We start from the raw sequence: 24,278 nt of genomic DNA, 5'->3' as shown, positions 1-24,278 counted from the left end.
GATATACACATTATGTATGGAGGTAAATTTTTTTTTTAATCATATTATGAAAATAGTACTCTCCTCAGTGTAGAACATATATACAATAGACTACTAAGCCATTCAATTCAGTTCAGTTGCTCAGTCATGTCAGACTCTCTGCGACCCCATGAATCGCAGCACGCCAGGCCCCCCTGTCCATCACAAACTCCCTGAGTCTACCCCAAACTCATGCCCATCGAGTCAGTGATGCCATTCAGCCATCTCATCCTCTGTCGTCCCCTTCTCCTCCTGCCCCCAAGCCCTCCCAGCATCAGGGTCTTTTCCAATGAGTCAACAACTCTTCGCATGAGGTGGCCAAAGCACTGGAGTTTCAGCTTCAGCATCAGTCCTTCCAATGAACACCCAGGACTGATCTCCTTTAGGATGGACTGGTTGGATCTCCTTGCAGTCCAAGAGACTCTCAAGAGTCTTCTCCCACACCACAGTTCAAAAGCATCAATTTTTCGGCACTCAGCTTTCTTTATAGTCCAACTCTTACATCCATACATGACCACTGGAAAAACCATAGCCTTGAATGTCTCTGCTTTTTAATATGTTATCTAGGTTGGTCATAACTTTCCTTCCAAGGAGTAAGCGTCTTTTAATTTCATGGCTGCAATCACCATCTGCAGTGATTTTGGAGCCCAAAAATTAAAGTCTGACACTGTTTCCCCATCTATTTGCCATGAAGTGATGGGACCAGATGCCATGATCTTAGTTTTCTAAATGTTGAGCTTTAAGCCAACTTTTTCACTCTCCTCTTTCACTTTCATCAAGAGGCTCTTTAGTTCTTCTTCACTTTCTGCCATAGCCATTAAAAAGAATGAAATAATTCCATTTGCAGGAACATGGGTGGACCTAGAGATTGCCATACTGAGTGAAGTTAAGTCAGACTGAGAAGAAGAAATATCATATGACATAATACATGGAATCTAAAAAGAAATGATACAAATGAACTTACTTATGAAACAGAAACAGACTCACAGAGAAGGAACTTATGGTTTGGGGGGGAGGGGGATAAAAGGGAAGGGATAGTTAAGGGAGTTTTGGATCAATATGTACATGCTGCTATATTTAAAATGGATAACCAATAAGGATCTACTGTATAGCTACATGGAACTCTCCTCAAAGTTATGTGGCAGCCTGGATGGGAAAGGAGCTTAAGTGAGAATGGATACATGTATACGTCTTAAAAAATTTAAAAACTCTAGACACTACAGCAAATCAAAATAGTTGTCAAAACTTTTGGCATTACCATCAATTATCTGGAATATAATGTTATGTGAAAATCTGATTATAACAACAGAATGCTTTCTCTGAAATAAAAGTCAAGAAGAATAAGTCTTATGATTAGAAAAAAAATTCTCTTCACCTTCTGCTTAATTTTACCATAAAGCAAAGTAAACCACTTACTCATGAAGAACTCTTTTAGCTCATTTTCATCAATATCATGTGGCAAGTTACCAACAAAGAGTTGATGACTATCTGGATAGCGAATTATTCTACGGTTGTCAGACTCATTCTGTTCAATATCTCCTCTGCCTGAGAAGAGGAACAGAGCAGATATTAAAGTTTACAATGTCATATAATAAACAACTAGTTCAAAGCAATGAAAGTTAAAAACCCCAACACCTGATATTCTTGTTTTAGTTTAATAAGGTAATAAGCTCCTTTGAGTTGTGGAACTATTATTAGTAGGTTAGTTAGAAAATAACATGACACTGACGCGTTAACTGAGGGTACTGACTAGATTGCCAAAGTCCCTTCTTCTAGATCTACTGGTCTGATCATGTGAAAGCCAAGTATCAGCAGAGCAAGTATTCCTCCTCAACCAAACTCTTGCAATCACCCAGGCACCAAACTGATTTTAGATAGTGAGATGTGTTTGTACTAAATATCTGTTTAGTACTTTAAAGTTCACAAATTAATCTTGTATAAAATTATAGCCAAATCAGTCAATTTAACAGCAATAGTATGTCATTTATGTAACCTTTTATACACCTTAGGGTGCTCATATATACACATATAAAATCTTATATGATCCTCCCACTAACACAAGGAACAGAATGAGGCATATAAAGAAAGGCATCACACAGAAAAAATTTGTGTAGTAACTGAATGGTTTAAGAGAATGTCATCATTTAAGGGTCTTACCCAAGATCACAAACTCAGTGACAAGGCTGGGATAAACCCCAGCTCCCATAACTTCTGGTTTAATAACATACTTATTTTATTAAAAAAGTATATTTTCTAAATGTGATATATACTATCTCCCACCTCCTCCCAAAAGCAATCTAAACATATTTATAGAATTCAAATAGAGGTTCTACATATATTAGCTAACAATGGAAACAAGTCAAAAATCATGGCAACTTACTTAATACCTAAGACAATCAAAATAAGAAGAATCAGGGTGTGCTTATTGTTTATCTGTGAAGAGATAAGAGTGCTAAGTAAGAGAATAGGTTATTGGCAGCTCGGTTTTGAATTCTTAGAACCAGTGACAATAACCAAAGAAAATGTGTCTCAAAATTCTCTTATTATTTTTAAAATATATGTCTCTATGGCATGTCAACTAATTTCCCCCTCAAAGTTAGTTGTTTTACCCAGGCTGTGTATATATCAGGTTACCTCAGCCTTTAAACAACTTGGTACTAAAAGGATTTGCATATAAAATACACTATAATTTTTAAAAATTTTTTCAGTTCAGTTTTCTCTAACTTTTCACATGCTAACTGCTGAAGATCACAGGAGGGGCTGACTCACCTGGTCTTGGTCCTCTAGGAGGGAAACCAGGTCGTTCTCGAGGTCGTTGCTCACGCACACGAGGTGGCTGAGATTGAACTTCTGGTTTAGCTTCCACTCTCGGCTAAAATACAAGGGAAAAAAATACATTATAAAGAAACACATTCCACAGGAGAAAAACAACCAAACTAAAGCAACAACACCAAGTCACCAGCAGGCATTATGGTAATATTAAGTCTAGAACATTTTTAATGTATGTCCTACATATGTGAAACATAAATTTTTATAAAGATATTCTGTACCAATCTAGGACTGTAGAGTAAATTTTGTTTTCTCACTCTAGGTTATAATTCATAATAAGCTGTTTTTTACAACCATATTTTTTCAATAAAGTTACATCCACATTGAGACAGTATAAAAGATACTGCTAAAAAAGTAAAAAAATGCAAGATGAGCCATTTCATGTAAATACATATACAAAATAAAAAGCTGTCTTTATCTTTGGAAGACAAGAATATATGATACATACTTCTAATTATCTAGTTTGCTGCCCTTCAAATTTAGTGATCAGCGATATCATGAATAATTTTTTAAATCAATATTTTGGTAATTCAAAACATAAAATTTAGTATACTCTGGCACCTAAAAATACTACCTTAAAGTTAAGATGTACACAAAAAACAATATAGGAAACGTGTTTATAGCATCTCAAACAGTCAAAGAAGTCCTTTAGCTCCCTGTTGTTCTTCCTTATGAGAGAGATATGCATTTATTTAAGGACTGACGCCAACAATGTTTCTTAACTGTTTCTTGGGGGTGGCAGGAGAAGTAAAAGATCATTTTAAGTTACCCTCCAAGTTTCTGCTAACTACTAAATAAAACACATGTAATTAAATAACTATATTAAAAACAAAATGACAGCTACATCTATTACCTTTTCCTTCATACATGGCATTTTCAGTATTTCCAACTTCTTCAGGTAGTCTATTACCCAAATACTTATGATCCAAAGAAGAGAGAAAACATATGCACCTTCAAAGAATGCTGAAAACACTCAGCAGGAATATGGAGAATGTGTCCTCAAGTCAAAAAACTAGCTATCTTTATGGTTGACCACCTCTGAGTACCTCAGCCCAAAAGTGGCTCAAACTCTTTCATAGTTTATATAACTAGGATACTATAATTTGCAAGGACAAATTTTGATACAAAGAGCTGTTTCTTTCAAAAACAATTTATAGTTTCACCCGCTGTAACCAGAAGGTATATTATCTTCTATCCTATCAGTCTTTAATAAATTTGCCTGTCTCATTCAGTTATTTTTCTTCTAGATTTCCTACTTCTCTCAAAATGTTGTTTCCCATGTTCTAGAGTTTTGCTAGCTAAAAAAAAATTTTCAATGTCTAACTCTTTCAGGTATTTCAATTATTTATGTGTATTTATTCCTACAAGGACCATATCTTATTTCTACACCAGAAAAAGTACCAAGTACAGTGCTATTAGACACAGATGTTCAGTAACTAATGGTTCATTTAAAATTAAATTATATTTGGTTCTCTAATTCAAAACATGTAGGAGAATGTTCTAGCCTGACCAGGGAACCAACACCACAGCCCCGAGACCACTGCTATCTGTATTTAGAATTTAAGACTACATAACAATTTGACGGAAAATGTGATGCCTGGAAAAGGCAGCTATTTAGAAATTTCAACTGAGGAGGGCAGGGCCTAAAAGCACAACTCGAACAGTATGAATATAAAACCTTATTAAAGAACAGGTATTTTCTAAAGTTTGATGAAGCTAGTACTTAAGGAACAAAAATAGCAAATCACACTTTTTAATTTAAATATCTAGAAAAACCTCAATTTATTCAATCCAAGAAAAAGGATTCTAGCTGACTGATTCAGATTCTTTTCAAAAGATTAATGAAACAAAAATAAACAAGTAGCAAAACAAAAAAGTTACTATCCTTTAAGGATTTAATATTAAAAACACAAGTTTAAATAAGTTTCAACATCTCACAAATAACCCATACGAGAATTTAGCAATTTTTTAGATACTTGATGATGCCAGTACAAGAAAAATATGAGACAAAAAAATTTTATCAATATTTCTTTCAATATATGTCAATTAAGCCAGCTTTGCACTTACAATTCTTCAGGATTAATTTCATGAAAACTTCTTGCTCCAAGGAGATAAAGTAACTAAGACAACCATGTACAACCTTCAGGGCCTGAAAATTAATTCCACACAACCAGAAAGTGTGCTCACATGACAAATTCCACAAATGAAAGCAAACATAATATGAAAAAAAAATGAAACCATCAATCAACTCAGTAACAGCAGGTAAAATCACAACTAATGTGTACTTCAACCAAACAAAGCTACTTAAATGAACTAATCCACTTCCAACAAATCTGCCACGAAAATAAATTAACTACTTCTAAATTAATGCCTACCAATACTTTGGAATTAGATTTAATTCTCTTTCTACTAATGTGTGCTAAGTCGCTTCAGTTATATCCGACTTTTTGCAACCCCATGGACTGGGACCCACCAGGCTCCTCTGTCCATGGCATTCTCCATGCAAGAATACTGGAGTTGGTTGCCATTTCCTCCTCCAAAGGATCTTCCTGACCCAGGGATCGAACCCACATCTCTTATGTCTCCTGCATTGGCAGGCGGGTTCTTTACTACTAGCGCCACCTGGGAAGCCTTTTATTAATAATCTATGCTCAAAGTGTTAAGGAAATGGATATTATACCAAAGTGACAAAACTGAACGTTTATTAAATCAAGAGGAAAACAATTATGAATCCATTCTATACAGCTTCAGGAGATCAGAAAGTATTTTAAAGTTTAAATTATAAATGTTTCAAATTTTGTCTTAATAAGGAGATAGGTTATTAAAACACAATCCAGTCTCTTACCCTTTTTTTTTTTTCAACTTAAAATTTTATTTCTCTAGACAAGAGGCTAGGATCTAATATAATGTAACATATAGACATGACTTAGATATAGCACTCCTCTTCTTTGATGTAAACACTCTTCTTCTTTGATGTAAACAGAGATACATTACCCTCCAACGGCTGAAGAAACCTACAGGTTTGCATGGGTATCCAACTGCATGAATTCGAAGCCCTACTATTTTATTTATATAGCTGTCTGACCTTCGGTGAAGTACTCCAGGTCTCAATTTACTTGTCTGTGAAACAGGAATAATTAGTTCCTACAGGGACTAGGTAAGAATAAATAAGTGCTTTGCACAATGTGTGGTGCCATACTAAAGGCGTAATAGGCATTAGTTACTCTAACTTTTAACTAGCAGTAAGTTTAAAATAAATGTAGCCAACTCTCTGAAATTCAAGTAATAATCCAAAAGGTTCCAAACACAAATCTGGTAAGAAACTAAGAATTCCAAAAGAAAATTCAGAAAATCACTTATTGAATCTTCAAATGGGTAGCAAAGTACAATCAGTACTTGGCAAATTAATTTTCTTCATTAAGACAGACTTCTAGTTTGTGATCTGAAGTAATTACTCAGTATTACCTGAATATCTAGCTGGAAAAAAAAAAGAAAAGAAAAGCTACCACAAGGCCATGTATTCTATTACATAGCTAATTATGTGTACCAACACCAGGTAGACTGCCTAGTAATTCCTAGCTACTTTTGAAATCTCACAGTTTCAATGTTCAGAACACAAAAAGAGGTGTATAAACACAATTTTATGTGCACTAACCATTTTACATGTAAATTTTATACTGGAATGAAGCTTGACTCAAAATGTAGGAGAAGTACTGGACACCCTTTAACTGTGCCTATTTACTTTAGAATTTGGTTAACTCTAAAGTATGTCTAATGAACACATTAGGTAGCCAGTGTCTTTATTTTTCAATGTTTTTGAAAGCTCTGAGGTGGGTAAGATGACAAACAGACAAAAGGCAGAATACTAGAATGATCAGTTAAGGTGAACACTACAGTCATAAGTTGGTACAGGCTTCAATTAAACAGTATGAACCACTTACAGACTGAGAGCTTAGGCAGTGCATTTTTGTTTTTAGTTTTCTGTTTAAAAAAAAAAAAAAAACAATGATTCTTTATAATGCCATACTACTTTGTGGCTTTCAAATTTCTTCCCTAAAATATTTTTGCTAAATGAAATTTTAAACTTATAAAAAGGAGTTTTTTGGTTATTTTAAGAAGGCTTTTAAATGACAATATATATTGTTAAAACTAACTAAATCTGTATTTCACACACCCATACCCCCAAATACCACCTATGTAGATGATGAATGGAGATCTGGCATTTAAAGTGGGTGCAACTGACATTTAATACAATTTTTCTGTATATTTAATTCATAATTTCTGATTGACTCATTTTAAAAAGTATGAAAAAGATAAGCAATTGGCAATGTAACAAGGATACAATCCAATGTGTTCACAGATCGGTTACCTGTGAGACTGGTGCTTTAACATGGGGTGGAATTCCAGAGGAAGAAACAGTGCCACTAGGAGGCAGGTTTTTACTGGTCACTGAAGCCCAGGAGAAAGCCTGCAGGAAATGCAACAAACCTAGACTACTAATCATGGAAAACCACCAACATTCCTATAGGGAAACTTCCAAATATATATTTTCTTTTCATTTCTGAACTATTGCTCTATATTGGAGGACTCCTAAAAAGAAAGGCACACACACACATGCCAGTCTATGTGCCAGGTTTCAAAATTTCATTATGCAAGATTATGACTGTTTTGTCTGAACTACTAAATAAATCCACAAGCAAGTTCCTATATGCTCTAAGTAGATGAGCAAGTGGTAAGCAAAACCACTAACAACTACACATGCTAGAAAAATAAGAACCTAATAGAATCAATTTCTTTCCCCTTTTGGGGGGAAGATAAGGTATGTGATGGCGCTAAGGGGAGACAGGAAGGACAGGAAAGAAGAGAGTACTAGCTGGAAACTTTAACAGACATTCACAAATAGAACAAGCAATCTCCTCTCACTACCCAAATATACCTACTTTACAGAAAAATAAAAAATGTTTTAGGTAGGTTTAAACGAAACACTATGGGTATCACTCATCTTTCCAAGACAGTTTGGTGTAGTAAGGAAACTGTTCCCATTTAAACCAGAAATAGCACACGTATCACTTGTTTTAACAATAGGCCAATTTGTTTTCAGTTGGGAAACTGCATGACTCCTGTTTGCATCCGTGTGTAGAGGATTTAATACAGAATGGAAGAGCAACTCTCGGCTTTATTACATGGACTTGAATAATTTCATGTATGGTACTAAACACTGCACACAGATAAAAATCAAATCTTAAATTTTATTCTGAGGGGTGTTTTTTAGGGGGTGAAATACGATATCCTCAGAATTACAAAAAAAAACCCCACAGCTTCTTTCATACACATAAAAAAAGCATAATTTACTATTCAACAATTAACATAGCAGAACAAAGGTCATGCTTCATTAATGGCACCGTATGGAAGTGTGATGTTACGGGCCTAAAGAGCTCCTCGGATCTAACCTTTGGTGGTTCCTGTGGCAGAGAAACAGGTTCAGCAGGCGGAGGAGAAGCAGACTTCTCCTCTAACTCTTCCAAGTTCTTCTCCTCCACTGGCGGTTTCAGCTCTTCAGTCTTTGTTTCAGATTCTGGCTCAGGTTCAGGTTCATGCGAGGATTCTTCTAACGGCTCCTCTATGCCATTACTACAATAAAATATTTTGTTCACTTTTTAGTAGGAGTGAAATGATCAACTCAAATAGGAGAAAATTCAGCATTTCTCTAATTAATGGGCAGAACGAATAATATACACCGTTTTGAAGCAAAGTTCACTAAGAACCAGAAGGCAGAAGGAACAATACTCTCAAGCAGCCTTTCTCTAACCTAAATGTAAAAACTGGATTACTAAACATGTTTACTTTATCACTAACTATAAGGAAAACTCATTAGTTAAAAAATAAAATGCTTAAATCTGTATTGTCTCAAACAGTATACATTATCAGTAAGTGATGGGTTTTAGGCCAAACCATTTTCAATTTTTGAATTAAATGTAAGAATGCTTTCCAAATTTCTTGCATATACATGGTAAATACTCAGGCACTGGCTACATAGCTTTATCAAGAATTTACTTTCAGCAACAATTCTAGGAACAAAAACCACTTGCAACTACATGATATGGATAGTTTAGGCCAAATGTGGCCTTGCAAGCACTCTTCTTACGTCACAGGGTGAGCTTCATAGTAACCACTGTTAGCACTCTCCTGCACAGGTTCTGGAGACGGTTGTCTTTCCTCTTGTTCTTCCTCTACTTCATCTTCTGATTCTGACAACACAGAATACACCACATCTCTTTTTAAGAGGCTTAATACACAGTTTCATATATGTATTTTTAATGTTCAAAGAAATCATAAATAGTTTAAAAATAGCGTTATTTCTTGAAAGTACAAAGGCACTTAATACTCCTTGTTCTCTTAAAAAAGAGCAAGCAAGATGAAGTTTGGAATTATGCTATTTTTTAAAAAGATCTATTAGTAAGAAAAGGAAAGGGTAGGAAAAAATGCTATTAAAGTCATAACTCAGTTTCCTTTGTCATATTAATTCAATGAAGCAATAATGACAGAGAATCAGAAACAAGCTGATGTATATCAACAGAAGATTAAATAATTCTGGTATAGACAAAAAAATATCAAGAGCCAACAAAGACACACCAGATGAAAAAAAGGCCTAGCTTTGAGTCAGCTACTTCCACGTTTAGGAAAGTATCAGTCGGTATAGAATACAACAAAATTTTGTAGTAGGCACCAAATTCTTGGTTATCTATATAGAATGAGATTGAGGGAGTTTTTTTTTTTTTCACTTCTGTGTATGATTTTTATAAAATTTCATATAAAGAACATCTGTTTTTTAAACAAAAAAAAAAGAACAAAAAGGAGAAAAGGGGCTTTGACTCAGTTAGAGAGTCAAATTTCTGTAAGTTTCACACTTTCCATGTCATTAAAGAATACTGATACCAACAAAACCCTTGTATCTTGAAATCTCAAGATATCTCACCTTCATCAAGTTCTGGTTCAGAATCACCAAATACTTCATCTTCATAACGAAACATATCATTGTGAACATAAAACTTATTTGGAACAGATCCCTATAAAAAAAATCCAAATACTCCATAAATACCCATAAATGTGGTATGACATAAAGAGAATAAAGTTTTTATTTTAATACAGAAATAATGTAAACTGAATATAACTTTCCAAAGCTGAACATGCTATAATGTTAATATAAAGAAAATCACAGAATACTTAAACTCAAGAAATGACTACTTTCAAACTAGTAAATAACACACTTTTAATATTATTTCTGTAATCTTAATCATCTATTTGCACATTTGTATCAGGATCTCATTTCTTCTGCTCAACAGTCAAAGCACAGAAAATTCAAATAAACGAACGGGTCCAACAGGCTCCTCAACAACAGCGACATGCACACCTGTGCCTGTGAGAGGAGACCAGGCACTTCAAGCAACCAGTTAACAGCAAAATGAAGTCACATAAATGAAAATTAATTGAAACAAAAACTTACTTCAGGAGCCAGAACAAAGGTTTGCATAAACTTCCTCTCTGGTTGTCCACTGTTAGACAGCAAACCCATGACCTGGACCACTACTCCATCACTCAAGGTTGCATGAGCATCCACATGACGAATTTTAGTATGACATTCGCTGAAGTTCAGAGATAATACTTTGTGGTGTATATCCTTTATTAGGAGGTGGGGAGGAAATACAAACTCATGATATTGCATTACCTTTTTAACACTAAGTTACCTATTCAATACTACAGACTTCCACCAATTTCCTCACAACTCTAGAATACTAACTACTTAATCTCTCTGCCTCATTTGAATCCATTCCACCATGCTATGCATTACTGACAGACCCATGTTCCATAAACCATGTTGACTACTGCATGACCTCACACGTGGTTTTACTTCACTGCTTGTCTGCATTTCTTCTTTCAATTTCCTCTTGTTTGGTAAAGCCAATCCTATAATTCAGAGACTAGCTGAAATCCCACATCCTCTACAAAGTCATAAGAAATATACTTCTATTCATTCCTGTAACATAAGGTTTAGCCCACATTTCTGTAAATATTATACACTGTCTCAACTGTTTCAGGTATAAAATACACCAGTGATATAAAAATGTCCTATTTTCTCTTTTGTATCCATGCCAGTGTTAACACTGTGCTTCCTACAAAAATCAATGTTTGTAAGAACTCAAAGCACATTTGACAAGTATTGTAACATAAATTTTAGCATAGCTAACTGATCACACTCAAGAAGAAATCCATGGGCACAAGAAGGCTATTTTCCAAATCTCTAACTTAACTTAAAATAATCTTAACTTAAACAAGTTCAAGTAAGTTTAAATCAGTTAAAATAATCTTAAATGTATATGAAATTGACACTTACATTTTGGCCATAGACAGCCTCCTGGGGCTTTCCACTAGCATCTACTCCACCATGAACATACGAAGAATTCCTGCCATAAAACCTATGAAAGCATTGATAATGATTAACATTCAGTTATGAATAGAAAGAAAGTCTAAGAGGGAGTGGAGTCCTGGTATTAAGCAGAGTTAGTTTCCAGGTCTGGCTCTGTCACTGATTAGCTGTGTAACCTTGAGACTTACAGTCTTCAAGTTCACTTTCCTTGGTAACATGGAACAAGAGTTAACTTCTCCACAGAGGTACTGTCAGGATTAAATGAGCAATGACATAGAATTTTTAGTGTGCCCGGCTATTAGTTATACTGTCTTTAGCTATTCTCATCTTACTGTATCTATATGCTGTTAAGTGGGAAAATGAGACATTCAAAATATATTCTAAATACCGACGCTGCTGTTTATTTACCCATTTTTGTCAAATGTAAAAACTTACGTTATTTAGATCTGTTTGGAATCAGATACTATTTAACACTCATTCTACTAAGAGTTCCAAATGACTACTAATTCCAAAGGCTAAGGTTAAAAGTTTAGACTTAATTGAAATAATTCAGAGGTCAAGTTTAAAAATATATATATATATATATTATTTTAGCATCTAATTTCTCAATATTTTTATACTGCTCTTAAGTACATGATAAATTAGTGCTTCTCTGGTATTACATAAAGCAACTAGGAGATCTTCCTAAATTAAAGTTATCAAATATGCAAAACTGCTCCTATTGCAGTAAAACATGGAAGACTTCCTCTATGACAAACAACTTTCTCAGTGCACTACACATGTAGTGATTCATTCTAGTCTCCTAACAACCTCAGGACTAACATAAGTGCTGTTATCTCAATGAACAAACTGAAGTTCAGAAAAGGTTAAATTAACTCAAATGTTACACACCTACCAAGTCAGAGCAGCTTGCTCCAGACCCAGGCTTTTAACCACTACCCGTATTTTTTTTTTAATGTCTTACACTGTTCTCTCTCATGTACTACCGGCAAGCATGTATACAGTTTTCATTTGGACAATTTGGCTGTTAAGTGTGCATAGGAAAAGCTTTAGAGAAAATCATACCTTTGACTTAACAATTCTATTTTCTAGGAAGGTATCCTAAGAAAACAACTAGAAAGATGCCCAAAACTGCACGTGTAAGGATATGCGCTACAGTGATAGTAACTGAAAAATTTAAAACAAACTTAAATTTTTTATGAGTAAGGAAATCTGCTATACAAGCTAAGTATAAAACAGAAGTCTGTGCTGTTACCTGAAATTATGGTAGAGAGTCTTGCCCTTCCTTGTTATAAAAAGAAAAAGTTAAAAATGCTAATACCTACACTGTGAGACAAAATTTCAGATAATGAAAAGCCTTAATAATTCCATTCTCCCTCAAACTTCCATATACTATCAACAGGCATGTTTTTATTTTTATAATCAGAAAAATGTACAGGTACGGATTCTTTTTTGGGGGGGCAGTGTTAGTTATCTTAAAATGTCTCCTGGAATAATATAGGGACTATTACACACATGTTTAACAATGGCAGGGCACAATGCAAAACAGAAATTTAGAATGCCCAGCACATTTATAAAGAGAACCTGTATCTAAAGAGAAAAGTCCTTTAACAGTCTTTCCCAGGCGAAGCAGCAATGACACACTTATCCTAACTCATCTGGCTAGTGTGTTCTACAGCAAAAACGCCGGCAAAGCCTAATCCTTACAAAGGTCTCACGTATCTTCGACCTACTAAAAAATACACTAGGTAGAACAAAAACTATAAATACTACCCATAATATAAATCAATTTCATTTCAGTCTCCGGAAAAAAAATAAGCTCATATACGTGTCTTGCCAAAATAGTAAACAAGGCTACTCTTGCCGTCTCACAAAGGAATATTTTCTTGTGAATCAATCTGAAGGAATTTTCACAAATGAAATCAATTAACTGATTCATTTCCTAACGCTGCTACAGAGAACTTTTAAAAACCACACAAAAACCAAACGAAACTTAACCTGTGATTTCAATCAAGACTAGAACCCATTAGTTGGTCAAGTCTGTGGTTAAAAAAAAAAAAAAAAGAAACATAAAATACCAGACCATGTAATTGTGTGTGTGTGTGTGTACAGATGTGAATGTGTTATATAATGGGATCTGATAAGGAGTGTTTTTCTTACTGTGGATTTCATTCAAGGAGGAAACTTGAAAAAGATGGGTTTTATGCCATCAGATTGTTAAACTATTGGATGAGCTTTGTAAAGATACTTGTCAGGACGCGAGGAGACAGGAAAGACAAAATTTATATGCAGTCATATTCAAGAAAATAAAAGTAAATAAAAATAGTAAATAATCCAATTAAAATTTACCTGTGTAAATATTCTGGAGCTTTATTCAGCAAAGTATAATATTGCCTCACAAACTCCCGCCCTACAAGCAGCGGACTGGGCTTCTCCATAACCATTTCTTTGCTGCACAATGTCAAATACTAGGGAAGCAAACATAAGAATAATAACTCTTAAAAGTCATCTTTGTTAAATACTATGAAGCAAATTTTCTTAGCCATTCAAATGAAAATAAAATCACGTATTAAAAAGTAACAGTAAAATAATAAATTCCCAATAACCACTTACAACCTCCAACATTTGCCATTTCCTCTTCGTCTCTCTGTCTCTCTTTCTTGATCTCCCTATGTCTCAATACAAGGCGAAGAGGCAAGTCCAGTGCTGTCTCAGACTAGGTGACACCATAATAAAGTCTTTTTACTCACAGTATATTTTTCCTTTGGGGAACATTATCTCCTACAATCTTAGATTATAATGGTTTATTTTGAAAACTAGGCAGAGGGCACAACTCAGGACTTGGGAGATTACGCTTATAGACAGTAACAGCTTTTGTCTTCTTTATATAATACTCTTGCCTTCTAGGGATTAATTTCACTGTTTCAAAATCATAATAATTACCATTAAAAATCAGCAATACTCTACTCAGATAATGGTGTTTCACATTTAGTGTATGTCTTTTCAACCTTTCTTGCTATTAATTATCTAACTACATGTCAGACACTGTTCATATAAAGTGGGATACCTCAGTGAACAGGACTCTAGCCCTCGGAGTTTATAATCTATCATGGAATACAGACAAGCAAACAGGGAACAGAATGGGTTAGGTGCGACCTAAACGTACCTCTCAGCCCCAACTCTCAAAGATAAACCAGTAAAAATAAAAATAGAAACATAACCTTTCATCATTTAAAGTAAATAATTTATGTCTATAACCCTCCATACAGTAAAAGTCATAACACTAGGAATTAAGAGAAATGGGAGGAAAAAAGAGAAAATATGAGTATCACTAGTTTAAATACACGTATATACACGTTTGTGTGTGTGAAACTACTGAGCAAATCAAGATGCAGTTTAAATTCCTGTTAACAAATAAACTTCAATGTGGGTTTTTTTGCTGCACTAAACTTGCTGGATCTTAGCTCCCTGTCAAGGATCAGAACTCATGCCCTCAGCAGTGAAAGCAAGAAGTCCTAACCACTGGAAAAGTGCAAGTGAAGTCGCGTCCGACTCTTTGCGACCCCGTGGACTGTAGCCCACCAGGCTTCTGCGTCCATGGGATTCTCCAGGCAAGAATACTGGGGTGGGTTGCCAGTTCCTTCTCCAGGGGATCTTCCAGACCCAGGGATCAAACCCAGGTCTCCCGCATTGCAGGCAGACGCTTTAACCTCTGAGCCACTAGGGAAGCCCCTAACCACTGGACTGCCAGGGAATTCCCTCAAAGTAGGTCCCCTTTTAAAAATTTCACAAAGATAGCCCACCATTATCACTAAAACTGTGATGCTTTTTAATAATCAGATACCAGCCATAAAGGAGCCTACAGACAAAACTCTATTAAATTAATCCTGGTGACTCCCAACTCAATTTTTACATAATGCTGTATTAGGTTCCCTGTTTCTCCTTTTGCGATTGTCTTGAAACTCAGTCGATATTAAAAAAACATATTTTTATATAATGCCTAACTGCTTCCAGTGCCAGGGTCTGGGGGGAGGGGCAGTGGCAAGAAGTCCTTGAAGCAGCCAAAGAAACAGGCAAAGGAGATGAGAAGGTGAAGCTCTGAAGCAGTAACAAAAAGAGGTGCAGAGAAGCTGCAGGAGCTGAAAGCGAAGGCCATGCGGAAGGCGCCCCGGGCCACAGGCAGAATTTGGAAATCTGGCAAAAAGCTGTTCCTTATGCCTCAGATGATGGTAATCATTACTTCCACTGCTGTTTAAACACTTGCATTCTCTTCCATAAAATTTTTTTGCCACCTATAGCTAGAAGAAAAGGCTTCCCTGGTGGCTCAGTGGTAAAAAATCCATGTGCCAATGCAGGAGTAGTGAGTTCAATCCCTGGGCCAGGAAGATCCACTGGAGAAGGAAATGGCAACCCACTCCAATATTCTTGTCTGGGAAATCCAAACCCCATGAACAGAGGGGCCTGGCGGGTTACAGTCCATGGGGTCACAAGAGAGTTGGACATGACTTCGCAACTAAACAACAACAAATAAGCTAGAATAAAGTGCTGTCTTGGAGCCCATGGCACATTCAAGAAATGAAATGTTCACAGTGGCTTATCCCTTCAGTTCTCCCTTAGTCATTTCTATCCTAGTGAGGCCAAAGTAAACCCAGCCTAGAATCCAGGCAATCTGTTCTTCAATCTTTGCTCTACCTTAAATTTTGTGCCACCTACAATTAAATCAACTCATTTAAAAAAAAAAGTTAATGCACAAAACAAAATTAGACACAGTCATTTCAGGTGCCATTAGTTTCCCCCAAACCTAAAATCCTCCAACAATAAGGATTAACAGATCCTGATGCATGAAGAGACTTATTTACTATGTTTAAAGAAATGAAGCAGGGACTCCCCTGATCGCCCAAAGTTTGAGAATCCACCTTGCAATACAGGGGGCTGGGGCTGATCCCTGGTTGGAGAATTAAGATCTCACCTGTCACAGAGCAACTAAGCCCAGGCATTGCAACCACTGAGCCCATGCACCCCAACCAGAAAGCCCAAGCACCTCAAGGAAAGCACCTCTGTGACACAACGAAGACACAGGCAAGTAAACAGCCTTAAAAAATAATGAAGAAAAAAACGCAGTGTTTTTATTAAGAATGATAGGCGAGATTGAGGAACAGGAGACATATAGTAAAATTTTATAAAACAACAAAAACGTGGAAATTATGCACATTTAAAACTACTGTTAACAACTGATGTTAAGCTGTGGCAAGATACTAACTTACCCTCTGAATAAAATATTATGTACAAAACAGTTTTGTTCAAAGGTCAATGACAAAAAACACTATTAGGTATTGTTTCTGAGTTTGGGGATTCTCATTTTTCCCTTTTTTTCTTCTCTACTTCCAGATTTTCTTCAGTGAGACTTTGTTACTTATCCCCATTTCCCAACACATTTATAAAGTACACAATTCACCTGGAATTTCTGTCACCTATGTACAACGAAAAAGTGAAAAAAAAAAAAAGTATCACACAAATCAATATCAAAGAAAGGTCAAAATACACTGGAGTTTTTGTAACAAAGTTCAAGAGAGGTTTCACATTGCCCACTACCTTTACAGTCACTGAAGTTGATGGCCATGAAGCCGGGGATCATCAATTTATATCAGAGAGACAGGCAAGGAAACTGGCAGTGGGGGCAACTTTTTACTTGATTACCCAATAAATTACATTTATTCAAAAAGAGATAACCTGAAAAGTGAATTTTGAATGGGGAATGAGATAAAGCAGTGCTAACCTGGTGAAAGCCTAAACAAACAGCTATACCTAAGAAGCTGTGCAGAGTCCAGTTTCTAAAAGTTACAGGGAGACTCCCACAGGGAGTAGATGAAATGAAGATGTTACATAGAGGACGGTGTTCCAATTAAATACACTGACTTAAATGCACTCAATTTAGAGGGCTAAAATATAATTGACTGATGGGAAATCAACTACATTAACCAGAAAGTAAAAAGTATGGGGGGAGGGGTATGGAAAGCAACCTCACTCTACTTTTAACAACAGATTAATTCATGTATTCTACACAAACAACAAGGGAAGCTACAAGGGCTTCCTTTGTAGCTCAGTCAGTAAGAATCTGCCTGCAGCGCAGGAGACCCAGGTTCAATCCCTGGTTCGGCAAGATGCCCTGGAGAAGGAAATGGCAGCCCACTCCAGTATTCTTGTCCGGAAAATCTCATGGATACAGGAGCCTGGTGGGCTGCAGTCCATGGGGTCACAAAGAGTTGAGCACGACTGAGTGACTAACACACTTACACAAACAACTGCCCTCTTTCAGCTTTCTCCCCTGGAGTGGGAGTGGGGAAATGCATTCACAGGAAAGAACCCAAGTCACAGGCAAGAGATTTACGGAATTTGGGTCCTTCCACTTACGTTTGTTTATAAAATAAAACGCTGAACATGAAAGTAAGGAAAGGGTTTCCCGAAGGCCACGAAAGTCTCAGCCTGTTGAGACGGCGATTTCTCAACTCACAAATTAAGAAGTGATCTTTAGTCAAGCCTACAAGACTATATAGTTCAACAAAGATAGCCAAGATTTAAGAATACTTATGTACAAAAAGAATCTTCAGAAGGTTGTTAGCCTCAAATCAGCTTCAAAGAGCAATTATCATCTAACACCTTTTTTCAAAATGTCAAATTCTCCTATAAAGTCCTACTTTCTCCCAAAACACATGAACATGTGGAGACTGTTGTCACACTGTAATGTACAGTGTAAAAGGTACTCTTTTCCTGTCAGTTAAAAGCAGTATCACCCTATTTATTCATCAAGATACCAACCTGATTACATCTGGCTTTCCATACTATTTAACAGAACCTCAACTACCTCAGAGGTCATTCACTAACTCTGCCTGTAACTCCTGTGTATCTTCAGACATCTTTTTATTCGTTCCTGTCTTTCCCCTGCATTCTCAAAGTACTTTATCATGCACTCAGTTCAGTGCAGTCACTCAGTTGTGTCTGACTCTTTGTGACCCCATAGACTGCAGCACACCAGGCCTCCCCGTCCATCACCAACTCCCGGAGCCTACTCAAACTTATGTCCATTGAGTCGGTGATACCATCCAACCATCTCATCCTCTGTCATCCCCTTCTCCTTCCTCCCACCTTCAATCTTTCCCAGCATCAGGATCTTTCCCAATGAGTCAGTTCTTCACATCAGGTGGCCAAAGTATTGGAGTTTCAGCTTCAGCACGAGCCCTTCCAATGAATATTCAGGACTGATATCCTTTAGGATGGACTGGTTGGATCTCCTTGCAGTCCAAGGGACTCTCCAAGAGTCTTCTCCAACACCACAGTTCAAAAGCATCAATTCCTCAGCACTCAGCTTTCTTTGGAGTCCAACTCTCATGTCCATATATGGCTACTGGAAAAACCATAGCTTTGACTAGATGGACCTTTATTGGCCAAGTCTCTGCTTTTAATATGTCTCTGCTTTTTAATATGCTGTCTAGGTTGGTCATAACTTTTCTTTCAAGGAGCTATCATGCACTCTGCATTCTATTAATCATATTCTGACCTAAATTACTAACCATGCATCTCTCTTAGTCTTCCCCTTATCTACTCCCCTCTTAAATATTATAATCCAAGCTCTCCGTTAAACATAATTCTCTAGAATGTCATGATTCTCAAAAATCCAGTGACCTCAGTCTTCTACCAGTCTGCATCACCACTGATGCTCACCTCCTCCTAACTCTTCTAGAGTTTTACCGTGAGGCAACTTTCCTTCTCATCAAAATGCAAAGTTCTCAAGGTCTGTCTTCTAATATGGCAATTTCTGATCATCAAACAGCTTCAGCTCCCAGATTTACCTAAATGTGTATGTAGTCTCTGCTAGAATTCAAATTTAACATCTTAACCCCTTGCTAAATACGCACACATGATCTCGTAAGTAAACCAATACATACATACACTCTCCCTTATACAGATAAAGCAGTTTCCTTGTTTCTGTTAATGATGCCACCACCTTTCTTGCTTGAAAGTCCTAAGTGACTTGCCCTCTTTAAAAAGCTTGAAACTAAAATCTTGACAACTCAAAAATCTCTTGGAATTTGTCCCATCCTTTCTGTTTCTCACTAAATTCAGACTCTTTCAGTTCTTTCTCAAAAGCCTTCCAAACTGGGACACCCCTTCCAAACTGGTACAGTGGATGGGAATTCACCTGCCAATGCAGGGGACAGGGGTGAGATCCCTGTTCTGAGGATTCCACACACCGTGGAGCAACTAGGCCCATGCACGACAACTGCTGAGCCCCTGCGCCTAGAGCAGGTGCTCAGCAATGAGAAGCCACCTCAGTTAGAAGCCTGAGCACAAGGAAGGGCAGCACCTGCTCACTCCAACAGAGAAAGCCCACACACAGCAACAAAGATCCACCACGACCAAAAATAAATAACTTTTCTAACTGTAACGCCCTCATTAAAGAAAAAAGAGTCTTCCAAACTTTTGTATCATGTGTAGCATTCATTGTACACATAAAATTCAAACACCTGCATTCAGTTTGAAGTATTATGCCTTCCACAGGAATCCAGGCTGACATACACAGCCCTAACCAACATTTCAAATGAACCTTCTACTACACTTCTCACTTCTCTAAACAAATTCTATGCTCTTGGTGGCTCAGATGGTAAAGAATCCACCTGCAATGCAAGAGACTTGGGTTCAATCCCTTGGTTGGGAGCATCCCCTGGAGAAAATGGCAACCCACTCGAGTATTCTTGACTGGAGAAACCTAGGGACAAAGGAGCCCGGTGAGCTACAGTCCATGGGGTTGCAAAGAGTCAGACACGACTGACCGAATAAGCGAGAATATCATACCACTTAGCATCTTTCCCAGAACTTGCAATTTTCATACTCTAGGCTACTGTCTTACTTCATTCAACACCAGCTGGATAAATAGGTTGAGACAATACAAATTCATTCAATCTTTATTAAATACATACTACCTAAGGGCCAGAAACTATGCAAGGAAAAAGGGAGGTGAATATGACAAACTTGATCTGCTGCTCCAAAGAAATTTCAAGTCCAGCGGGAGATAGAATTCCTAAATGCAATTATCTAATGTGATAAATGCTATAGCCCTACCACAAAGGATGTACCACTTGAACTGGAACAGGAATAGAAATCTGGCATGCAGAAGATGAAGTGAGTATTCCAAGTCAGAACTATTAATAAAAGAGAAAATATTTAGGGAATGACCATCTCTTTAAAACCATCAATTCTCCCTCATGGGCTTTTTGAAAACATACTCAAGATCCTAGTCCAACCCTACCTGGCTTTCTTAGCTAGGTCCCTCAGGCAGGACTAATCATTTCTTCTTCTAAGTGCTACACGCGTCATCTTTGGCTCTTTTTATTAACATGTTTAGTCCCAGTAATGTGTGCATGTGCACAGGCATAACCCTCTCCTGTTTGGAAGATTCTTTAAGTTAATACTAAACGGAAGCCTGGCAGTGTTATGCTTCCAGCAGATGCTCAAGAGATTCTTTGCAGCATCTACCATTACTTTGTACTTACAGGGATTAAAAAAGACTGTTGAACAAACCTGTGATACTGAAGACTTCTAAAGGGAATTCCCTGGTAGTCCAGTGGTTATGACTTCACGCTTCCACTGCCAAGGGCAGGGGTTTCATCCCTGGTCAAGGAACTAAGATTGTACATGCCACAAAGCAAGGCAAAAAAAAAACAAAACAAAACACTCTTAAGAGAAGGAGCCTACCAAAATACAAAGGTATTTCAATTGCTTCTAAAAGTGCTATGAGGGATGTAATGTACATGATAAATGTTATTAACACTGCTCTATGTTATATATGAAAGCTGTTAAGACAGTAAATACAAAGAGGTCACATCACAAACTTTTTCTTTCTATTCCTGTAATTTCTTATCTGTATGAGAGGATGGACAAACACTTATTGATAATCATTTCATAATGTATGTAAGTCAAATCATCTTGCTGTACACAAACTTACATAGTGTTATGACAATTGTTTATTTGCTTCTCAGTTGTGTCCAACTGTTTGCAACCCCATGGACTGTAACTGGCCAGGCTCCTCTGTCCATGGAATTCTCTAGGCAAGAATACTGGAGTGGGTGGCCGTTCCCCTCTTCAGGGGATCTTCCCCGACCAAGAGACCAAACCTGGGTCTCCTACATTGCAGGTGTTTTATTTACCATCTGACGCAATGTGGGAATGCCAGTGAAAAAATAATTAAGTCATTAATCATGTAATTTCAAAACATTTTGAAAGCCAATCTTTTATATTCTAGTTTTTTTTTTTTTCTTTTAGCTGCCCCAGCCCTTAGTTGCAACCCTGGTAGCTCAGCTGGTAAAGAATCCTCCTGCAGTGCAGAAGACCCTGGTTCGATCCCTGGGTCAGGAAGTTTCCCTGGAGAAGAGATACGCTACCCACTCAAGTATTTTTCAGCTTCCCTGGTGGCTCAGACAGTAGTAAAGAATTCACCTGTAATGGAGGAGACCTGGATTTGATCCCTGGGTTGGGAAGATCCCCTGGAGGAGGGCATGGCAAACCACTCCAGTATCCTTGCCTGGAGAATCCCCATGGACAGAGGTGCCTGGTGGGTCAAGCCCATGCGCCACAACCATTGAGTCTGTGCTCTAGAACCCACGCTCCACAAGAGAGAAGGCACCGCAATGAGCAGCGCCCACTTGCTGCATGTAGAGAGGAGCACAAGACCCAGCAAAGCCAATAAGCAAATACTTGTCTTTTAATTGAAGTTAAAACCATAATGACACAGCACTAAATACCTCTAATAACGCTAACATCAAAATCTAAAAATACTGAGTGCTTGCAAGGATGGGAAAGTTGGTAGGAATTGAAAAAAGGTAGTCACTTTAGAGAACAGTAGGGCAGTTTCTCATAAAAGTAAACATACATGCCTCATATTCCCCAGCAATTCCATTCCTAGATATTTATGCAAAAGAAATTAAGCATATGTCTACACAGAGACCTGTATGTTGTTTGTAGCAGCTTTATTAACACTCAAAACCTGGAAACAACTAAATGATCATTAGCTAGGTGAATGAACAAACTGTGGTAAATTCAAATAATCAAATACTACTTGGCAATAAAAACAATTTACTGATAATATGCAGGCAGCACTAGTGGTAAAGATCCGCCTGCCAATGCAGGAGACCTAAGAGACATGGGTTCCATCCCTGGGTTGGCAGCCCATTCTTCTAGCCTGGAAAATCCCATGGACAGAGGAGCCTGGCAGGTTACATTTATAGGGTCACAAAGAGTCAGACACAACTAAAGTGACTTAGCACGCAAAATGCAACAACATAAATGAGTTTCCAAAATATTACTCAAAGATAAAGTTAATGCTCCCCTTCATGTATCACTGCCTTCTCCTGGTGAAGGGGCCTGCCTAACTCAATGAAGCTATAAGCCAAGCCCTGTTCATAGCAAGAGAGTTCTGACAAAACACGATCCACTGGAGGAGGGAATGGAAACCCACTGCAGATTTCTTGCCACGAGAAACCCTGAAGAGTATGAAAAGGCAAAAAGGTATGACACCAGAGGACGCCCCCAGGTCAGAAAGTGTTTGATATGCTACTAGGGAAGAATGAAGGGCAATTACTAACACCTTCAGAAAGAATAAAGCTGCTGGGCCAAAGCAGAAAATGATGCTCAGCTCTGGATGTGTCTGGTGGTGAAGGTAAAGACTGATGCTGTAAAGAACAATACTGGATAGGAACTTGGAATATTCAGTTCAGTTGCTCAGTGTTGTCCGACTCTTTGAGATCCCATGGACTGCCAGGCTTCCCTGTCAATCACCAACTCCCGGAGCCTACTCAAACTCATGTCCATCACGTCGATGATGCCATCCAACCATCTCATCCTCTGTCATCCCCTTCTCCTCCCACCTTCAATCTTTCCCAGCATCAGGGTCTTTTCCAATGAGTCAGTTCTTCACATCAGCTGGCCAAAGTATTGGAGTTTCAGTTTCAACATCAGTCCCTCCAATGAATATTCAGGACTGATTTCCTTTAGGATGGACTGGTTTGATCTCCTTGCAGTCCAAGGGACTCTCAAGAGTCTTCTCCAACACCACAGTTCAAAAGCATCAACTCTTGCAGGCGCTCAGCTTTCTTTATAGTCCAACTCTCACATTCATACCTGACTACTGGAAAAACCACAGCTTTGACTAGATACTTTTGTTGGTAAAGTAACGTCTCCTTTTTAATGAGACATTATTAAAGCTTTTTAGTATACTATCTAGGTTGATCATAACTTGTCTTCCAAGGAGCAAGCATCTTTTAATTTCATGGCTGCAATCACCATCTGCAGGGATTTTGGAGCCCAAAAAGATAAAGTCTCTCACTGTTTCCATTGTTTCCCCATCTATTTGTCATGAAGTGACGGGACCAGATGCCATGATCTTAGTTTTCTGAATAATGAGTTTTAAGCCAACTTTTTCACTCTCCTCTTTCACTTTCATCAAGAAGCTCTTTAGTTCTTCACTTTCTGCCATAAGGGTGGTGTCATCTGCGTTTCCAAGGTTATTGATATTTCTCCCGGCAATCCTGATTCCAGCTTGTGCTTCATCCAGTCCAGCATTTCTCATGATATACTCTGCATATAAGTTAAAAAAGCAGGGTGACAAAATACAGTCTTGACATACTCCTCTCCCAATTTGGAACCAGTCTGCTGTTCCATGTCCAGTTCTAACTACTGCTCCTTGACCCACATACAGATTTCTCAGGGGGCATATAAGGTGGTCTGGTATTCCCATCTCTTTCAGGATTTTCCACAGTTTGTTGTGATCCACACAGTCAAAGGCTTTGGCATAGTCAATAAAGCAAAAGTAGATGTTTTTCTGGAACTCTCTTGCTTTTTCGATGATCCAGTGGATGTTGGCAATTTGATCTCTGGTTCCTTGGCCTTTTCCAAATCCAGCTTGAACATCTGGAAATTCACAGTTCATGTGCTGATGAAGCCTGGCTTGGAGAAT

General features: G+C 37.5%; 1 protein-coding gene across 2 annotated transcripts in view; it reads right to left on the bottom strand.

Annotated features, from left to right (window-relative positions):
- Positions 1-24,278, bottom strand: part of G3BP2 (G3BP stress granule assembly factor 2) — a 36,487-nt gene that overhangs the window by 3,920 nt on the left and 8,289 nt on the right. The window contains exons 2-10 of one of the 2 annotated variants that reach the window (XM_043906461.1): positions 13,622-13,740; positions 11,240-11,321; positions 10,352-10,525; positions 9,824-9,914; positions 8,993-9,095; positions 8,298-8,478; positions 7,217-7,315; positions 2,788-2,890; positions 1,435-1,563 (exon numbers count right to left, since the gene is read on the bottom strand). In XM_043906461.1, the coding sequence (XP_043762396.1) occupies positions 1,435-1,563; positions 2,788-2,890; positions 7,217-7,315; positions 8,298-8,478; positions 8,993-9,095; positions 9,824-9,914; positions 10,352-10,525; positions 11,240-11,321; positions 13,622-13,716 (1,057 nt within the window). In that variant the 5' untranslated portion in view covers positions 13,717-13,740. The remainder of the gene's footprint in view (positions 1-1,434; positions 1,564-2,787; positions 2,891-7,216; positions 7,316-8,297; positions 8,479-8,992; positions 9,096-9,823; positions 9,915-10,351; positions 10,526-11,239; positions 11,322-13,621; positions 13,741-24,278) is intronic. The other variant, XM_043906462.1, reaches the window with a different exon arrangement.

Source organism: Cervus elaphus, chromosome 6, assembly GCF_910594005.1.
Source record: "Cervus elaphus chromosome 6, mCerEla1.1, whole genome shotgun sequence".
Taxonomy (NCBI): Eukaryota; Metazoa; Chordata; class Mammalia; order Artiodactyla; family Cervidae; genus Cervus; species Cervus elaphus.
Note: the sequence above shows the minus strand (reverse complement) of the source record. Positions and strands in the feature narration are given on the sequence as shown.